Consider the following 17836-nt stretch of genomic DNA (forward strand, 5'->3'; position numbering starts at 1 on the left):
CTATTCATATGTTCTGTCCAGCCATTAACAAATCCATGCCCTCTCTTTCCAATACCTCATGTATAAAATTGACTTAATTACGGATTTTGCCTATATGTTGAGTAAAGTTGAATCCAAATGTAAGCCCAGGGCTTAAAAACGAAAAAGGACGAATGACAGGAAGAATGAACGTCCCAAGTGTAATGAAACAATACTCATAAGTCGAATGAGAGAGCAACATCTTAACAGAAGAGATTAATTTTCCTTTCAACTTGAAAATTATGAGTCAAGAGGGCTAAGTCACGAGGGGTTTAAAATAAGTGCAGTCCCGGTACCTTTAGGAAAAGACGTGCAAGTCCTTGAGTAATATTGTCCATTCAAAGTTTAAATAATATAAGAATATAGATAACTACGATAATAGCATACTAATTAAAATATCCAAACGGTTTCACGAAATTATTTTGATTTGCCCGGCATTAATAACAGAAACCGATCAACATACGTACAAAGGTAGCGAGTTTTAACCGCTGCATGCCTGTCTTCACAAACCACGTTCGAATCCCGATTCGCCCCGATTATGTTTCTAGGTTTGTCAGACCATACCTGTTTAAACCTGTTTTGTGAATGCTACACAGCGTCTATTCAGAATATGAGAGGATCTTCTTAAATTTTATTTTAAAAGTAAAAGTTGCTGAATTTCTTGACTTCAACGTGTATAAATGTGAGCCAAAACACATTATTTTGAAGCCAACACTACGACGCCGAGGATTACAAATGTATATGATTCATGTTTTTGATGCTCCAGTGGTCATCGTTGGCATCTTTGGGCCCTGAGGTCGTGTGCACGAAGATGCCGGACAGTGTTCAGAGGTCACCACAGCGTTCGAGGATCTCTTGATGCCGCCGAGCGGGGCGATGCGAACGACATTGTCTCCCTTGCTCCACATGAAGATTTCACACTGGCTCCCAACACCTCGTGGTGGGAGGTCGTGGAGAGAAGAGAGGCGGAAGATCCCACTTTCGGTGAGGATTTGGTGATAGCACCAGAGTACTGTGTGGAAGACGAGGTTTTGAGCTATGACCCCGACTACTGCCTGAAGCCGGGCGCCCTCTGGTGGGAGGTCGTGGAGGCCCAGGAGAAGGCTGGGAGCTGAACAAAGAACTTTAGGGACTAATGGTCCCCGGTGACACATGGAAACCCGGACATCAGTTAAACAGTCTCTCGGACAGATGTCCCAGATGCTTCAAGCTCACGGTTCATCTTCACATCTGATGACAGGATGTCTCCATAAAGCTGTGAAAGACCCGTTCCTTTGTGAACACAACTGTGGCAGTAATACGTCATGGTTTTTGTCATGCCAAGGAGAGTATATACACAGATGTACAGGGATGTGTTCCCATTGTTTAAGCAGCCACTTTATTTATATGTTTCAGACTTTGGTGATATCTCTTTTATATGATTTTACATCTTTCCTGTTATGTAAATGTTATGCAATAAATCCTAGGTTGTTACTTTATCCTTTGTTGTCAGATGTTTTAACAGCATCCAGACGCTGACAGTTGGTGAGTCTGTAGTAGATGTTCCACCAGCATTGTCATGGTTTGCGATCGGTAACAGATAGACGCTGTAACAGTATTATACAGTCTCGGGGTCGCTGATATCGTCGAAGTGACGTTAAATGTTAACTCACTCACTTACCTACCCACTCACTAACCCATTAACTTGAACACCCACACACCCGCTCAATCACTCACTTACCCAACCACTCCCCGACTCATTTCACTCACGCACTCACCGACTCATTTTACTCACTCACGTACTCACTCACTCACTCACCGACACATTTCACTTATACTCACTCACTCACTCACACACCGACTCATTTCACTTACACTCACTCACTCATTTCACTTACACTCACTCACTCATTTCACTTATACTCACTCACTCACTCACCGACTAATTTCACTCACTCACTCACTCACTGTTGCATTTTCAAACGCAATAAATCATTCATTGGTGTGAAAGGATACCAGTCGTATAAGACGTCGCAATGCGCTGGGCAGAGATGCGTCCATTAAGAGTGCCCGCAACTTGTGCTTGTGGTTGTCATGCCAGATTCGCCCTGATAATGTTTCTACGTTTGTCAGCACCATCACCTTCATCGTTGGATGTATTTGCCTGTACCACATCCCGTCTACATGAAGCTGACACACCTGATATAACTAAAATAATGTTAAAACCTAATCTTACTCAGTCACTCACTAAAACATATTGACTGTGGTATGGTCATTTTACATGAAAATACCATTGACCCGTAAAGCTTGTGTTGAGTATATGCTAAGGCTTCTAGCCATTGATCCCGAATCACAAATGTATAAACAAGAAACACGAATATTTTCACAGAACTGGTACACCCAAGAACATCTGCCAAAGTGTTTTGTATGAGCTTATTTTATAAGTGATTTATTTCCAATCTCATTAAAATCAGATCTTAGTTCTCGCTACCGTTAAACAAAGATCTGAGGACATCCCATTACGGGTCACATCAGACCAACCTTGCGCGAACTTTGACCGACCAATGAAATGACTGACAAGAACACTCCCCTACCCAGAGTTCCATGCGGCCGGCAGCCAGCTAGCATAGTACCTCTGCCACAGGCCAGCGCCATGTGACGATTCGTCACATCTTTCACAGTCCATTCAAGATATTGTATATGCTTTTCATCCGTTTCATGTTTGACAAGTCTACACATTTTCATAAACAAATGTCAAAGAATGGTTAACTTTCATTTAGAAAGTATGCAAATACGTAAAAATCTACTTGTTTTTGCGTGGTTATCCTATGTTTACATTGGTTGTACGGCTCCACGTGCTGTCATCGAAGCCCAACGGAGAGCTAGCGACACGGTCACTTTGATGCATAAATATATATTGTCATGCAACTCACTGTCGCAGTTGTAGTAGCATATCTATATAGTTAAGCAAAACAATATGTAAAGCGCCTCCAAATACTTGCATTAGTCCGTTCTATACTGATTTCTGAAAAAGCGCGTTTGTTTACAAACAAGAGAAAAGTCCGGTCACGTGATATGCAAATTAGCCTGTGGCAGTGGTGTTATGCTGGGTCACCACTGCGACGGAGTGTGTGACAAGAAGTCCACATTAGCCAATCAGAAGGCAGCTTTCTCGTGCTTTAGGGCACTAATTTCAAATTGGCGACTACGCTTCGAAACATATTTTGACAAATTCTCCATTCAAAAATTGAAACCTGAACAAAAACACATTCTGGAATGGCCAATAGATGGTCTAGATTGTATGGATTCAGTCGTTAAACCCGTAACTGTCGTTCGGAATAACCCGTGTTAAAGTTTTCGAGGTTGCAAGATTAGAAATCCCATTCCGACTGTCACTTTCATGATGTGGTAAGCGACGCTCTGATTAGGGGTCGGATGAAAGGTCGTTCTGACGTGACCCGTAATGGGATGTCCTCAGATCTTTGTTCAGCGGTAGCGAGAACTAAGATATGATTTTAATGAGATTGGATTTATTTCCCACGTTGCATGTAGGTATTTCCATTCGAATTTTATATCAATTCCAAAATATGTCCAATTCTCAAACAAAACTTTACATTTATGTAATCTACCGGGAAGATACATTTAACGATGATCATGAGCTCTGTGGTAGCGATTCACAAAAGGCTATGCCCTTCTTCACAAAACACGTTAACCATAGAGTTACCTGCCCTTGAGCAATGGTATCTAAGGGTGTGACGTCACAGACAGTGACGATTGCGCTACTTGCATGATGCCGTCTTTATCTTTAGCGCCTGCTGTATCGACACATTTTCGCGACATGCCGTCAATATCAACTCTTCCTACGAGGTAAGTTATCCACTTCTTTACCATTGAAAGCAGAAGCAATCGCATATGGGAGAAACAATTTAATGTGTGTGTTATAATATTTACTTGATAGTGTATTGATTGTATAATTTATTGGGTTTTGTATAGGCATACTTGTAGAAGCAAAATTATTCGCGCATTTCAAAAACATGTATAGCGAGTACATTTTGATTGGTATATTTTGATGCATATATATATTAGTAATAATGTATATAATTATATATTCCCGAACGAACTGTGACTAATTATTAATATGTATTTTGTCAACTTGTTGCGATATCATTAAAGAAAAGAGAGACAAGATATCGCCCGCCGTAACTTATGTTTCACATAGAAAGCAACAGAAGACGATAGTTTGTGTTTGCCTCACTTAAATCCCGTTTGTGTGTTTTAATATACTAAACTTACATCTTGTTTTGAACTGATGTAGTGTGCCTATTTAAAAATAGTAACATTGTTTCAGATTGCCGAGCATCGAGATTGGGATTCAGTCTCGAATGAACTATGTCAAAGGTAAATTTACTTCTGTAGTTAGTTTTAGTTTTCCAAAAGGGAATGTGTGTTGACAGAAAGGCCTGAAAACCATATGGATTAAATAAAACCGTTCTACCAGAAAACACGCCTCAGTGTCTAGAATGTTTTAATTACAATCTATTAAAACTAAAACCAACGATTTAAGGACGTTATCTAATCAATACATTTATGTTTTCAGATATAATAACCGGCCAAAGTCACATGGTCCTTATAATCTGCTCAATCTTTGTTGGAGGTGGTAAGTATATTTTCTACGACAGGTGTATAAGTGGCAATTCAATCGCGTCAACACGGAATCCTCATTTTCTGCAAAACTTCACAATATACAAGTAGCCCAAACTATATATTCAAAATTTGGATCAAAAAGGATTGTCTGACATTCTCACTCTGTCTTTGTAAAAGCGGATATACGTTGCTGCCTTACATGTGGAGATTGTATCAACACATGAGGGTGTTATGGGTGATCCGAAGCTATATTTGTAGCCATAAAACGATGTTGTTTTTCACAAATCATTGAGTCATGTTTCTGATTTTCCAGTGGTCATCGTGGGCATCTTCTTGGCCCTGAGGTCGTGTGCACGAAGATGCCGGACAGTGTTCAGAGGTCACCACAGCGTTCGGGGATCTCTTGATGCCGCCGAGCGGGGCGATGCGAACGACATTGTCTCCCTTGCTCCACATGAAGATTTCACACTGGCTCCCAACACCTCGTGGTGGGAGGTCGTGGAGAGAAGAGAGGCGGAAGATCCCACTTTCGGTGAGGATTTGGTGATAGCACCAGAGTACTGTGTGGAAGACGAGGTTTTGAGCTATGACCCCGACTACTGCCTGAAGCCGGGCGCCCTCTGGTGGGAGGTCGTGGAGGCCCAGGAGAAGGCTGGGAGCTGAACAAAGAACTTTAGGGACTAATGGTCCCCGGTGACACATGGAAACCCGGACATCAGTTAAACAGTCTCTCGGACAGATGTCCCAGATGCTTCAAGCTCACGGTTCATCTTCACATCTGATGACAGGATGTCTCCATAAAGCTGTGAAAGACCCGTTCCTTTGTGAACACAACTGTGGCAGTAATACGTCATGGTTTTTGTCATGCCAAGGAGAGTATATACACAGATGTACAGGGATGTGTTCCCATTGTTTAAGCAGTCACTTTATTTATATGTTTCTGACTTTGGTGATATCTCTTTTATATGATTTTACATCTTTCCTGTTATGCAAATGTTATGCAATAAATCCTAGGTTGTTACTTTATCCTTTGTTGTCAGATGTTTTAACAGCATCCAGACGCTGACAGTTGGTGAGTCTGTAGTAGATGTTCCACCAGCATTGTCATGGTTTGCGATCGGTAACAGATAGACGCTGTAACAGTATTATACAGTCTCGGGGTCGCTGATATCGTCGAAGTGACGTTAAATGTTAACTCACTCACTTACCTACCCACTCACCAACCCATTAACTTAAACACCCACACACCTGCTCAATCACTCACTTACCCAACCACTCCCCGACTCATTTCACTCACTCACTCACCGACTCATTTTACTCACTCACGTACTCACTCACTCACTCACTCACCGACACATTTCACTTATACTCACTCACTCACTCACACACCGACTCATTTCACTTACACTCACTCACTCATTTCACTTACACTCACTCACTCATTTCACTTATACTCACTCACTCACCGACTAATTTCACTCACTCACTCACTCACTGTAGCATTTTCAAACGCAATAAATCATTCATTGGTGTGAAAGGATACCAGTCGTATAAGACGTCGCAATACGCTGGGCAGAGATGCGTCCATTAAGAGTGCCCGCAACTTGTGCTTGTGGTTGTCATGCCAGATTCGCCCTGATAATGTTTCTACGTTTGTCAGCACCATCACCTTCATCGTTGGATGTATTTGCCTGTACCACATCCCGTCTACATGAAGCTGACACACCTGATATAACTAAAATAATGTTAAAACCTAATCTTACTCAGTCACTCACTAAAACATATTGACTGTGGTATGGTCATTTTACATGAAAATACCATTGACCCGTAAAGCTTGTGTTGAGTATATGCTAAGGCTTCTAGCCATTGATCCCGAATCACAAATGTATAAACAAGAAACACGAATATTTTCACAGAACTGGTACACCCAAGAACATCTGCCAAAGTGTTTTGTATGAGCTTATTTTATAAGTGATTTATTTCCAATCTCATTAAAATCAGATCTTAGTTCTCGCTACCGCTAAACAAAGATCTGAGGACATCCCATTACGGGTCACATCAGACCAACCTTGCGCGAACTTTGACCGACCAATGAAATGACTGACAAGAAGTCCACATTAGCCAATCAGAAGGCAGCTTTCTCGTGCTTTAGGGCACTAATTTCAAATTGGCGACTACGCTTCGAAACATATTTTGACAAATTCTCCATTCAAAAATTGAAACCTGAACAAAAACACATTCTGGAATGGCCAATAGATGGTCTAGATTGTATGGATTCAGTCGTTAAGCCCGTAACTGTCGTTCGGAATAACCCGTGTTAATGTTTTTGAGGTTGCAAGATTAGATCTCCCATTCCGACTGTCACTTTCATGATGTGGTAAGCGACGCTCTGATTAGGGGTCGGAAGAAAAGGTCGTTCTGACGTGACCCGTAATGGGATGTCCTCAGATCTTTGTTCAGCGGTAGCGAGAACTAAGATATGATTTTAATGAGATTGGATTTATTTCCCACGTTGCATGTAGGTATTTCCATTCGAATTTTATATCAATTCCAAAATATGTCCAATTCTCAAACAAAACTTTACATTTATGTAATCTACCGGGAAGATACATTTAACGATGATCATGAGCTCTGTGGTAGCGATTCACAAAAGGCTATGCCCTTCTTCACAAAACACGTTAACCATAGAGTTACCTGCCCTTGAGCAATGGTATCTAAGGGTGTGACGTCACAGACAGTGACGATTGCGCTACTTGCATGATGCTGTCTTTATCTTTAGCGCCTGCTGTATCGACACATATTCGCGACATGCCGTCAATATCAACTCTTCCTACGAGGTAAGTTATCCACTTCTTTACCATTGAAAGCAGAAGCAATCGCATATGGGAGAAACAATTTAATGTGTGTGTTATAATATTTACTTGATAGTGTATTGATTGTATGATTTCTTGGGTTTTGTATAGGCATACTCGTAGAAGCAAAATTATTCGCGCATTTCAAAAACATGTATAGCGAGTACATTTTGATTGGTATATTTTGATGCATATATATATTAGTACAATGTATATAATTATATATTCCCGAACGAACTGTGACTAATTATTAATATGTATTTTGTCAACTTGTTGCGATATCATTAAAGAAAAGAGAGACAAGATATCGCCCGCCGTAACTTATGTTTTACATAGAAAGCAACAGAAGACGATAGTTTGTGTTTGCCTCACTTAAATCCCGTTTGTGTGTTTTAATATACTAAACTTACATCTTGTTTTGAACTGATGTAGTGTGCCTATTTAAAAATAGTAACATTGTTTCAGATTGCCGAGCATCGAGATTGGGATTCAGTCTCGAATGAACTATGTCAAAGGTAAATTTACTTCTGTAGTTAGTTTTAGTTTTCCAAAAGGGAATGTGTGTTGACAGAAAGGCCTGAAAACCATATGGATTAAATAAAACCGTTCTACCAGAAAACACGCCTCAGTATCTAGAATGTTTTAATTACAATCTATTAAAACTAAAACCAACGATTTTAGGACGTTATCTAATCAATACATTTATGTTTTCAGATATAATAACCGGCCAAAGTCACATGGTCCTTATAATCTGCTCAATCTTTGTTGGAGGTGGTAAGTATATTTTCTACGACAGGTGTATAAGTGGCAATTCAATCGCGTCAACACGGAATCCTCATCTTCTGCAAAACTTCACAATATACAAGTAGCCCAAACTATATCTTCAAAATTTGGATCAAATAAGATTGTCTGACATTCTCACTCTGTCTTTGTAAAAGCGGATATACGTTGCTGCCTTACATGTGGAGATTGTATCAACACATGAGGGTGTTATGGGTGATCCGAAGCTATATTTGTAGCCATAAAACGATGTTGTTTTTCACAAATCATTGAGTCATGTTTCTGATTTTCCAGTGGTCATCGTGGGCATCTTCTTGGCCCTGAGGTCGTGTGCACGAAGATGCCGGACAGTGTTCAGAGGTCACCACAGCGTTTGGGGATCTCTTGATGCCGCCGAGCGGGGCGATGCGAACGACATTGTCTCCCTTGCTCCACATGAAGATTTCACACTGGCTCCCAACACCTCGTGGTGGGAGGTCGTGGAGAGAAGAGAGGCGGAAGATCCCACTTTCGGTGAGGATTTGGTGATAGCACCAGAGTACTGTGTGGAAGACGAGGTTTTGAGCTTTGACCCCGACTACTGCCTGAAGCCGGGCGCCCTCTGGTGGGAGGTCGTGGAGGCCCAGGAGAAGGCTGGGAGCTGAACACAGACCTTTAGGGACTATTGGTCCCCGGTGACACATGGAAACCCGGACATCAGTTAAACAGTCTCTCGGACAGATGTCCCAGATGCTTCAAGCTCACGGTTCATCTTCACATCTGATGACAGGATGTCCCCATAAAGCTGTGAAAGACCCGTTCCTTTGTGAACACAACTGTGGCAGTAATACGTCATGGTTTTTGTCATGCCAAGGAGAGTATATACACAGATGTACAGGGATGTGTTCCCATTGTTTAAGCAGCCACTTTATTTATATGTTTCAGACTTTGGTGATATCTCTTTTATATGATTTTACATCTTTCCTGTTATGTAAATGTTATGCAATAAATCCTAGGTTGTTTCTTTATCCTTTGTTGTCAGATGTTTTAACAGCATCCAGACGCTGACAGTTGGTGAGTCTGTAGTAGATGTTCCATCAGCATTGTCATGGTTTGCGATCGGTAACAGATAGACGCTGTAACAGTATTATACAGTCTCGGGGTCGCTGATATCGTCGAAGTGACGTTAAATGTTAACTCACTCACTTACCTACCCACTCACCAACCCATTAACTTAAACACCCACACACCTGCTCAATCACTCACTTACCCAACCACTCCCCGACTCATTTCACTCACTCACTCACCGACTCATTTTACTCACTCACTCACTCACCGACACATTTCACTTATACTCACTCACTCACACACCGACTCATTTCACTTACACTCACTCACTCATTTCACTTATACTCACTCACTCACTCACCGACTAATTTCACTCACTCACTCACTGTAGCATTTTCAAACGCAATAAATCATTCATTGGTGTGAAAGGATACCAGTCGTATAAGACGTCGCAATGCGCTGGGCAGAGATGCGTCCATTAAGAGTGCCCGCAACTTGTGCTTGTGGGTTGTCATGCCAGATTCACCCTGATAATGTTTCTACGTTTGTCAGCACCATCACCTTCATCGTTGGATGTATTTGCCTGTACCACATCCCGTCTACATGAAGCTGACACACCTGATATAACTAAAATAATGTTAAAACCTAATCTTACTCAGTCACTCACTAAAACATATTGACTGTGGTATGGTCATTTTACATGAAAATACCATTGACCCGTAAAGCTTGTGTTGAGTATATGCTAAGGCTTCTAGCCATTGATCCCGAATCACAAATGTATAAACAAGAAACACGAATATTTTCACAGAACTGGTACACCCAAGAACATCTGCCAAAGTGTTTTGTATGAGCTTATTTTATAAGTGATTTATTTCCAATCTCATTAAAATCAGATCTTAGTTCTCGCTACCGCTAAACAAAGATCTGAGGACATCCCATTACGGGTCACATCAGACCAACCTTGCGCGAACTTTGACCGACCAATGAAATGACTGACAAGAAGTCCACATTAGCCAATCAGAAGGCAGCTTTCTCGTGCTTTAGGGCACTAATTTCAAATTGGCGACTACGCTTCGAAACATATTTTGACAAATTCTCCATTCAAAAATTGAAACCTGAACAAAAACACATTCTGGAATGGCCAATAGATGGTCTAGATTGTATGGATTCAGTCGTTAAGCCCGTAACTGTCGTTCGGAATAACCCGTGTTAATGTTTTTGAGGTTGCAAGATTAGATCTCCCATTCCGACTGTCACTTTCATGATGTGGTAAGCGACGCTCTGATTAGGGGTCGGAAGAAAAGGTCGTTCTGACGTGACCCGTAATGGGATGTCCTCAGATCTTTGTTCAGCGGTAGCGAGAACTAAGATATGATTTTAATGAGATTGGATTTATTTCCCACGTTGCATGTAGGTATTTCCATTCGAATTTTATATCAATTCCAAAATATGTCCAATTCTCAAACAAAACTTTACATTTATGTAATCTACCGGGAAGATACATTTAACGATGATCATGAGCTCTGTGGTAGCGATTCACAAAAGGCTATGCCCTTCTTCACAAAACACGTTAACCATAGAGTTACCTGCCCTTGAGCAATGGTATCTAAGGGTGTGACGTCACAGACAGTGACGATTGCGCTACTTGCATGATGCTGTCTTTATCTTTAGCGCCTGCTGTATCGACACATATTCGCGACATGCCGTCAATATCAACTCTTCCTACGAGGTAAGTTATCCACTTCTTTACCATTGAAAGCAGAAGCAATCGCATATGGGAGAAACAATTTAATGTGTGTGTTATAATATTTACTTGATAGTGTATTGATTGTATGATTTCTTGGGTTTTGTATAGGCATACTTGTAGAAGCAAAATAATTCGCGCATTTCAAAAACATGTATAGCGAGTACATTTTGATTGGTATATTTTGATGCATATATATATTAGTACAATGTATATAATTATATATTCCCGAACGAACTGTGACTAATTATTAATATGTATTTTGTCAACTTGTTGCGATATCATTAAAGAAAAGAGAGACAAGATATCGCCCGCCGTAACTTATGTTTCACATAGAAAGCAACAGAAGACGATAGTTTGTGTTTGCCTCACTTAAATCCCGTTTGTGTGTTTTAATATACTAAACTTACATCTTGTTTTGAACTGATGTAGTGTGCCTATTTAAAAATAGTAACATTGTTTCAGATTGCCGAGCATCGAGATTGGGATTCAGTCTCGAATGAACTATGTCAAAGGTAAATTTACTTCTGTAGTTAGTTTTAGTTTTCCAAAAGGGAATGTGTGTTGACAAAAAGGCCTGAAAACCATATGGATTAAATAAAACCGTTCTACCAGAAAACACGCCTCGGTATCTAGAATGTTTTAATTACAATCTATTAAAACTGAAACCAACGATTTAAGGACGTCATCTAATCAATACATTTATGTTTTCAGATATAATAACCGGCCAAAGTCACATGGTCCTTATAATCTGCTCAATCTTTGTTGGAGGTGGTAAGTATATTTTCTACGACAGGTGTATAAGTGGCAATTCAATCGCGTCAACACGGAATCCTCATCTTCTGCAAAACTTCACAATATACAAGTAGCCCAAACTATATCTTCAAAATTTGGATCAAATAAGATTGTCTGACATTCTCACTCTGTCTTTGTAAAAGCGGATATACGTTGCTGCCTTACATGTGGAGATTGTATCAACACATGAGGGTGTTATGGGTGATCCGAAGCTATATTTGTAGCCATAAAACGATGTTGTTTTTTCACAAATCATTGAGTCATGTTTCTGATTTTCCAGTGGTCATCGTGGGCATCTTCTTGGCCCTGAGGTCGTGTGCACGAAGATGCCGGACAGTGTTCAGAGGTCACCACAGCGTTCGGGGATCTCTTGATGCCGCCGAGCGGGGCGATGCGAACGATATTGTCTCCCTTGCTCCACATGGAGATTTCACACTGGCTCCCAACACCTCGTGGTGGGAGGTCGTGGAGAGAAGAGAGGCGGAAGATCCCACTTTCGGTGAGGATTTGGTGATAGCACCAGAGTACTGTGTGGAAGACGAGGTTTTGAGCTATGACCCCGACTACTGCCTGAAGCCGGGCGCCCTCTGGTGGGAGGTCGTGGAGGCCCAGGAGAAGGCTGGGAGCTGAACAAAGAACTTTAGGGACTAATGGTCCCCGGTGACACATGGAAACCCGGACATCAGTTAAACAGTCTCACGGACAGATGTCCCAGATGCTTCAAGCTCACGGTTCATCTTCACATCTGATGACAAGATGTCTCCATAAAGCTGTGAAAGACCCGTTCCTTTGTGGACACAACTGTGGCAGTAATACGTCATGGTTTTTGTCATGCCAAGGAGAGTATATACACAGATGTACAGGGATGTGTTCCCATTGTTTAAGCAGCCACTTTATCTATATGTTTCAGACTTTGGTGATATCTATTTTATATGATTTTACATCTTTCCTGTTATGTAAATGTTATGCAATAAATCCTAGGTTGTTACTTTATCCTTTGTTGTCAGATGTTTTAACAGCATCCAGACGCTGACAGTTGGTGAGTCTGTAGTAGATGTTCCACCAGCATTGTCATGGCTTGCGATCTGTAACAGATAGACGCTGTAACAGTATTTTACACTGTCGGGGTCGCTGATATTGCCTTACCGACGTAAAATGTTTACTTCTATACTTCTATGGTGTTCCCACAGAGAACCGAAACCGTAACAAGAGGGTATGTGTGACACGCAAACACCCCTCCCTCTGAGCAAGGCAACCCTGTTACCTCCAAACCTGCAGATGGTGGTGTGGTCAGGCTACACGATGATGTTTACTTCTTATTAATATTATATGTGTTATTAATTTCTTTATTATTGATGTGTTTCCGCCAATCCGTCTGTATGACACTGTATCTACTGTGTGTAAAGCGATTGCGTTCTTTGTCCAAGTCAGATGAATGTTCATGATAATACACCGCCGGGCAAGAGAAAGTATACACCCATGTTTGATAGTGGCTTAAACTAAGACAAACTAAGACATAGTTATTCGATGTTGATGTGTTTGATACGGGTATAGACCTAAAGTTTTCAGCGTTTTCAGCCTAATAACATTTGTTTTGATAACGTTTGTAATGTTTTGATCAAATCCAAGTTTCAAATGTATGCTTTCTTCTGTCCGGTAGTGTAGTACATGAATAACGTTATAGTGTACACAGATGATGCAGGCATGTACTAATTGCTTGGTCAGTGAATCAATTTCCACGGAACGACTTGCAATTTAGTTATACCCCCATAAACGCAAAAATATTGAAGGCAATCTTAAATAAATAAACTGCAAGTGAATACGGTTTTTTCTCCATTAAGGCAAAAACATGTTGAAGTCAATTCTTACAGATAAATACGTCAACAATACTAACTTCACAGAATGCTCATTAAATAATTAACACACAAAAGACCGTAGACAACAATATGGAATCAGTGACATCGTTCAGTGCAATACAATCTCATAAACATCATATCTTAGTTCTCGCAACCGCTTTGTTTAGCGTGGCCCTATTCCCTTTATCGATTTATGGGAACATGGACGCATAAAAATTTGCTTGGCATGTCATGCCATGGAATCACTTGCAATGCATGAATTAGTTAGTAAAGTGGCTCTTTATTTCATGTGACATGCCAACAACAAATAGTATTAATATTACCCCAATCTTATAAATACATAACATGGCCTAAATATCAGCGACACGGATATTGGACGGGTGTGTCACCGACGATCCTGTAGTCATTTACGTAAACAGATTTAGTACAATAGAGTGATCTCCCTTACTAACTCTTCCACTCAAGCTCCTTCCCAGCGCGTGACACCTTCGTTACACTCTCGGTATAGTATAGAGAGCTCCGCGAACGGTCTATCGCTGTGAGGAGCTTGCTCTTCCACTGTGCTTGTGTTCTGTCTGATTCCGCAATGGGTGGCTGGAAACTCGAAGTGTTTAAAGTAAGATTTTAATTCACGTGTTGTGTGTATTACGAATATTGTATTCATATTTGCCGGTCCAGGAGATCATGACTAAAGCGGCATACAACAGACCAACCTCAACCAGGTTTAGTCGATCAGTGCTTGTAGTTGTATGACCTATACAGCGAGGCTAAAGTATCTCCACACAAACAAGCTAGGCCCCTAAAATGTAGCCTACAAGCTTTAAAAATATTTACTCGAATTTTATAAGTCGGAGTCGGATATTTCAATCAAAGGATAATAGTTTAAGATTACAATAATACCCCAAATGCTGTTTGTTGGTACCCTAATCAGTGTATATTATCACGAAACTTGTGATATTTTTCCCTAGTCCTAATATTTTGGATTTATTTATGTTTTCACTCAAGCGCAGATGCTGTGTTGTTTGTTCTTGTTTGTTCAAAGTAACGAGTTATGTATCAATGACAGGGTGTCATAAATAAACTGCACTAGTTTTTGAGACTGAGATAATGCAAATTTGTTGTCATTATGCTTACCTGGGTGATGTGAGGGAAATGTTTAGCTTAGGCCGCAGGCATGGGCAGAATTCTGGTCAGTTGTTTGGGCACTATTGGCTCAGTTGTCTGAGGTGTCATAATTAGCTGTGCAAAGTTGCACCCCTAAGCCATGCAAGAATCTGATGATCTCATTGAACACAACACACTCATAGTCTTTCTTGTTGTGACACAACTACCATTAGTATTTAATCATTTCAAATGGCAGAATATTCTCATAGCTGTTTGTTATTTTAGTGTACTATAATCAATTTTTATCATTACAGTTTAGTTTAATAAAGAGCAATTTGCCTTTCGTGGGTAAACATCAATACATGTATGGAAGAAGTTGTGCCTGTTGCTGTAGTTATATATAAGTAGCTGTGTGCATGTCTTAAGTCTTTGAAAGGCATTTAGAAGTGACACACATGAGGTGAAGGAGTAAGTATATACTCCGAAACATGTTCCTCATGGTAAAGAAGCTGGCACCCATAAATTCTCTTCCTTATGCTTTTGTCAGAAAAAAGGGAAATTATATGTTTATCTATATAGTTTCTTCATCTCCATGCTAGATCTATTTAGAAATAGATTGTGGTGAAGAAATTAACTCAGGAAAGGTAACTTTGCTATGCTGTAATAAGATAGAAACATGGGCTGTTACGTTCCTTCAATATGAAGCATTTTGTTGCAGATGGCTGTGTACATGAGCTTCCCTGTGTCACTGTTCTACTACTTCAACCAACCCGAGTTCTTTGAGGACTGGATGATGAGCAAGAGGGTAATATTCGGTTTGCTGGTCATGCAACAATCAGTCAACCTAATATCAAAGTTGGCCTTGCTGTAACCATTTGTGTATACTTATATAACAGTGGGGTATAATGAGGGACATAATAGAGAATATTACTTGACTCTATGTCATACTAAATCATTTTCTGTCACAAATGGTGTATTTCTCAAAGGTGGCCAAGGGAGATACATGGATTCTGTTTCATGAAATCACACACACACAAATATAATTACTTGTTTATTACCCACACTGTTGAGTAAGAAGTAAACATACCCTATGAGGTCAAGACAGTTCAACAGAAATCAACTGATTGACCTCATTCATGTACATGTATGAGTAGTATGTGGTTTTGTGTAAACTCACATTTACATGAACATGCACAAACCCATTTTCTGATTGAAACAAAAGAAAGGATGGCTCGTAATTTGGGATGTTAGGCACCAAACACTATGACAAAACTAAGCTTACTCCATGATCGAAGTATTTGATACAAATGCATCTAGTACTCATATTTGTTATGTTTATTGAAGAGAATGGTTTCTAGGTGTTATGACAATTCAGTTCATGTGTTTGTTGTTGTAGAGTGTCAATCCTAAATAATAATATTAAACGGAAAATTATCATTTCAGAATCAGCTCTTCCCACCTCAAGACAAGAATGCTGTAAGCATGATAGTTTGATACTCTTGTCCTCACTGTAATTTTCTTCATAGCAATGCCGATAAATTGTGCCCTATCTGTGTACTTAAACATTGTCATGTCATTATGCAGTGTGCCACATCTAAATGTCTTATTTGTAGCTGAAGGATGTATTGTGTGATGCCTACAGCTAGCCTAGACATGTCCTCTCTGAACTGTTGCAGCCAGCCTAGACATGTCCTCTCTAAACTGTTGCAGCCAGCCTAGACATGTCCTCTCTGAACTGTTGCAGCTAGCCAAGACATGTCCTCTCTGAACTGTTGCAGCCAGCCCAGACATGTCCTCTCTGAACTGTTGCAGCCAGCCTAGACATGTCCTCTCTGAACTGTTGCAGCCAGCCTAGACATGTCCTCTCTGAACTGTTGTAGCCAGCCTAGACATGTCCTCTCTGAACTGTTGCAGCCAGCCTAGACATGTCCTCTCTGAACTGTTGCAGCCAGCCTAGACATGTCCTCTCTGAACTGTTGTAGCCAGCCTAGACATGTCCTCTCTGAACTGTTGCAGCCAGCCAAGACATGTCCTCTCTGAACTGTTGCAGCTAGCCAAGACATTGTCACAAAACCACTCGCCTTGTATCACTTTTCTAATGCAAATCTAAAATCATGCCCACAAGCTTGATATCTACCTTGTCTAGGGTGATTATTCTATCGATCCCAATACATGATACCACCCATTTCTTTATTGTTCTTAAATTATTTCAATCGAAAGAAGTCAACTGGCCACCTTGAAACCATCTGGGCACAAATAGCCGACATCAGAACGTCACAGAATGGGAGCATGTTGGAAAGCAGCTCCATTACCGTCAGTGTAATCTGGTAGTAATGACATTCATGTATATAATCCACTGTTGACAACATAGTCCATCCACTCAAAGGTTCATAATGTCAGGACAGGATGTCATTCTACTGGTATTGTCTATGTTCCTTCACAGTCTAAATAGGGAGTCTATACAGATTTGTCTTTGTAGTCTCCCTGGTCGAATGTTTCACAACAATCATCGGAAGATATTGACCAATCAGAGTGCCTCTCCTGTGCCGGTCTGATGTCGGCCATTTGTGCCTAAGATGTTTCAAAGTGGTGAGTCGACCACAAGTGGTCGATATAATTTAATAGCAATAAAGAATTGGGAGGTATCATGTATTGGGATCGATAGAATAATCACCCTAGAAAAGGTAAATTTCATGTTTTTGTGCATGATTTGCGCTTTTACTTTAGAAACAGTGATACAAGGCAAGTGGTGCTGTACGGAGTGTCTGGCCTTGTGTCTGAGTGTCTGACACTCGTGATATCAATCATGTTAAATGATCTAGAAATATTTAAGCAATGGCAGAAAGGCCTGTGGGACAGTACATTTGGCCCAATTTGGCTGTGATCTGGATAATTCCGTTTCCTTTGAATTTGCAAATCTCTGTTTCAGAAAGCAATAATTGAAAGGACAATAGAGAAGATAGAAAAGAAACAAGAGGAAGAATGGCTGAAGCACAAGTAGTCTTAGGATACAGTGT

At 40.5% G+C, this 17836-nt stretch overlaps 3 protein-coding genes across 3 annotated transcripts; all 3 read left to right on the top strand.

Moving 5' to 3' along the window:
* The first annotated feature begins 3775 nt into the window (after positions 1 to 3775).
* On the top strand, positions 3776 to 5601 carry LOC124146168. The gene is made up of 4 exons (XM_048399234.1): positions 3776 to 3864; positions 4346 to 4395; positions 4595 to 4654; positions 4955 to 5601. Exons 1-4 carry the CDS (start codon positions 3785 to 3787, stop codon positions 5302 to 5304), a joined length of 540 nt encoding a protein of 179 aa, XP_048255191.1. The 5' UTR covers positions 3776 to 3784; the 3' UTR covers positions 5305 to 5601.
* A 1788-nt stretch (positions 5602 to 7389) lies between these two features.
* On the top strand, positions 7390 to 8917 carry LOC124146160. Its single transcript, XM_048399264.1, has 4 exons — positions 7390 to 7478; positions 7959 to 8008; positions 8208 to 8267; positions 8568 to 8917. The coding sequence occupies exons 1-4, from the start codon at positions 7399 to 7401 to the stop codon at positions 8915 to 8917; spliced, it is 540 nt and encodes a 179-aa protein (XP_048255221.1). The 5' UTR covers positions 7390 to 7398.
* A 2043-nt stretch (positions 8918 to 10960) lies between these two features.
* Positions 10961 to 12849, top strand: LOC124146161. The gene is made up of 4 exons (XM_048399235.1): positions 10961 to 11049; positions 11530 to 11579; positions 11779 to 11838; positions 12140 to 12849. The coding sequence occupies exons 1-4, from the start codon at positions 10970 to 10972 to the stop codon at positions 12487 to 12489; spliced, it is 540 nt and encodes a 179-aa protein (XP_048255192.1). The 5' UTR covers positions 10961 to 10969; the 3' UTR covers positions 12490 to 12849.
* Positions 12850 to 17836: the final 4987 nt, after the last annotated feature.

Source organism: Haliotis rufescens, unplaced genomic scaffold, assembly GCF_023055435.1.
Source record: "Haliotis rufescens isolate VD_foot unplaced genomic scaffold, xgHalRufe1.0.p SCAF_2, whole genome shotgun sequence".
NCBI classification, from domain to species: domain Eukaryota; kingdom Metazoa; phylum Mollusca; class Gastropoda; order Lepetellida; family Haliotidae; genus Haliotis; species Haliotis rufescens.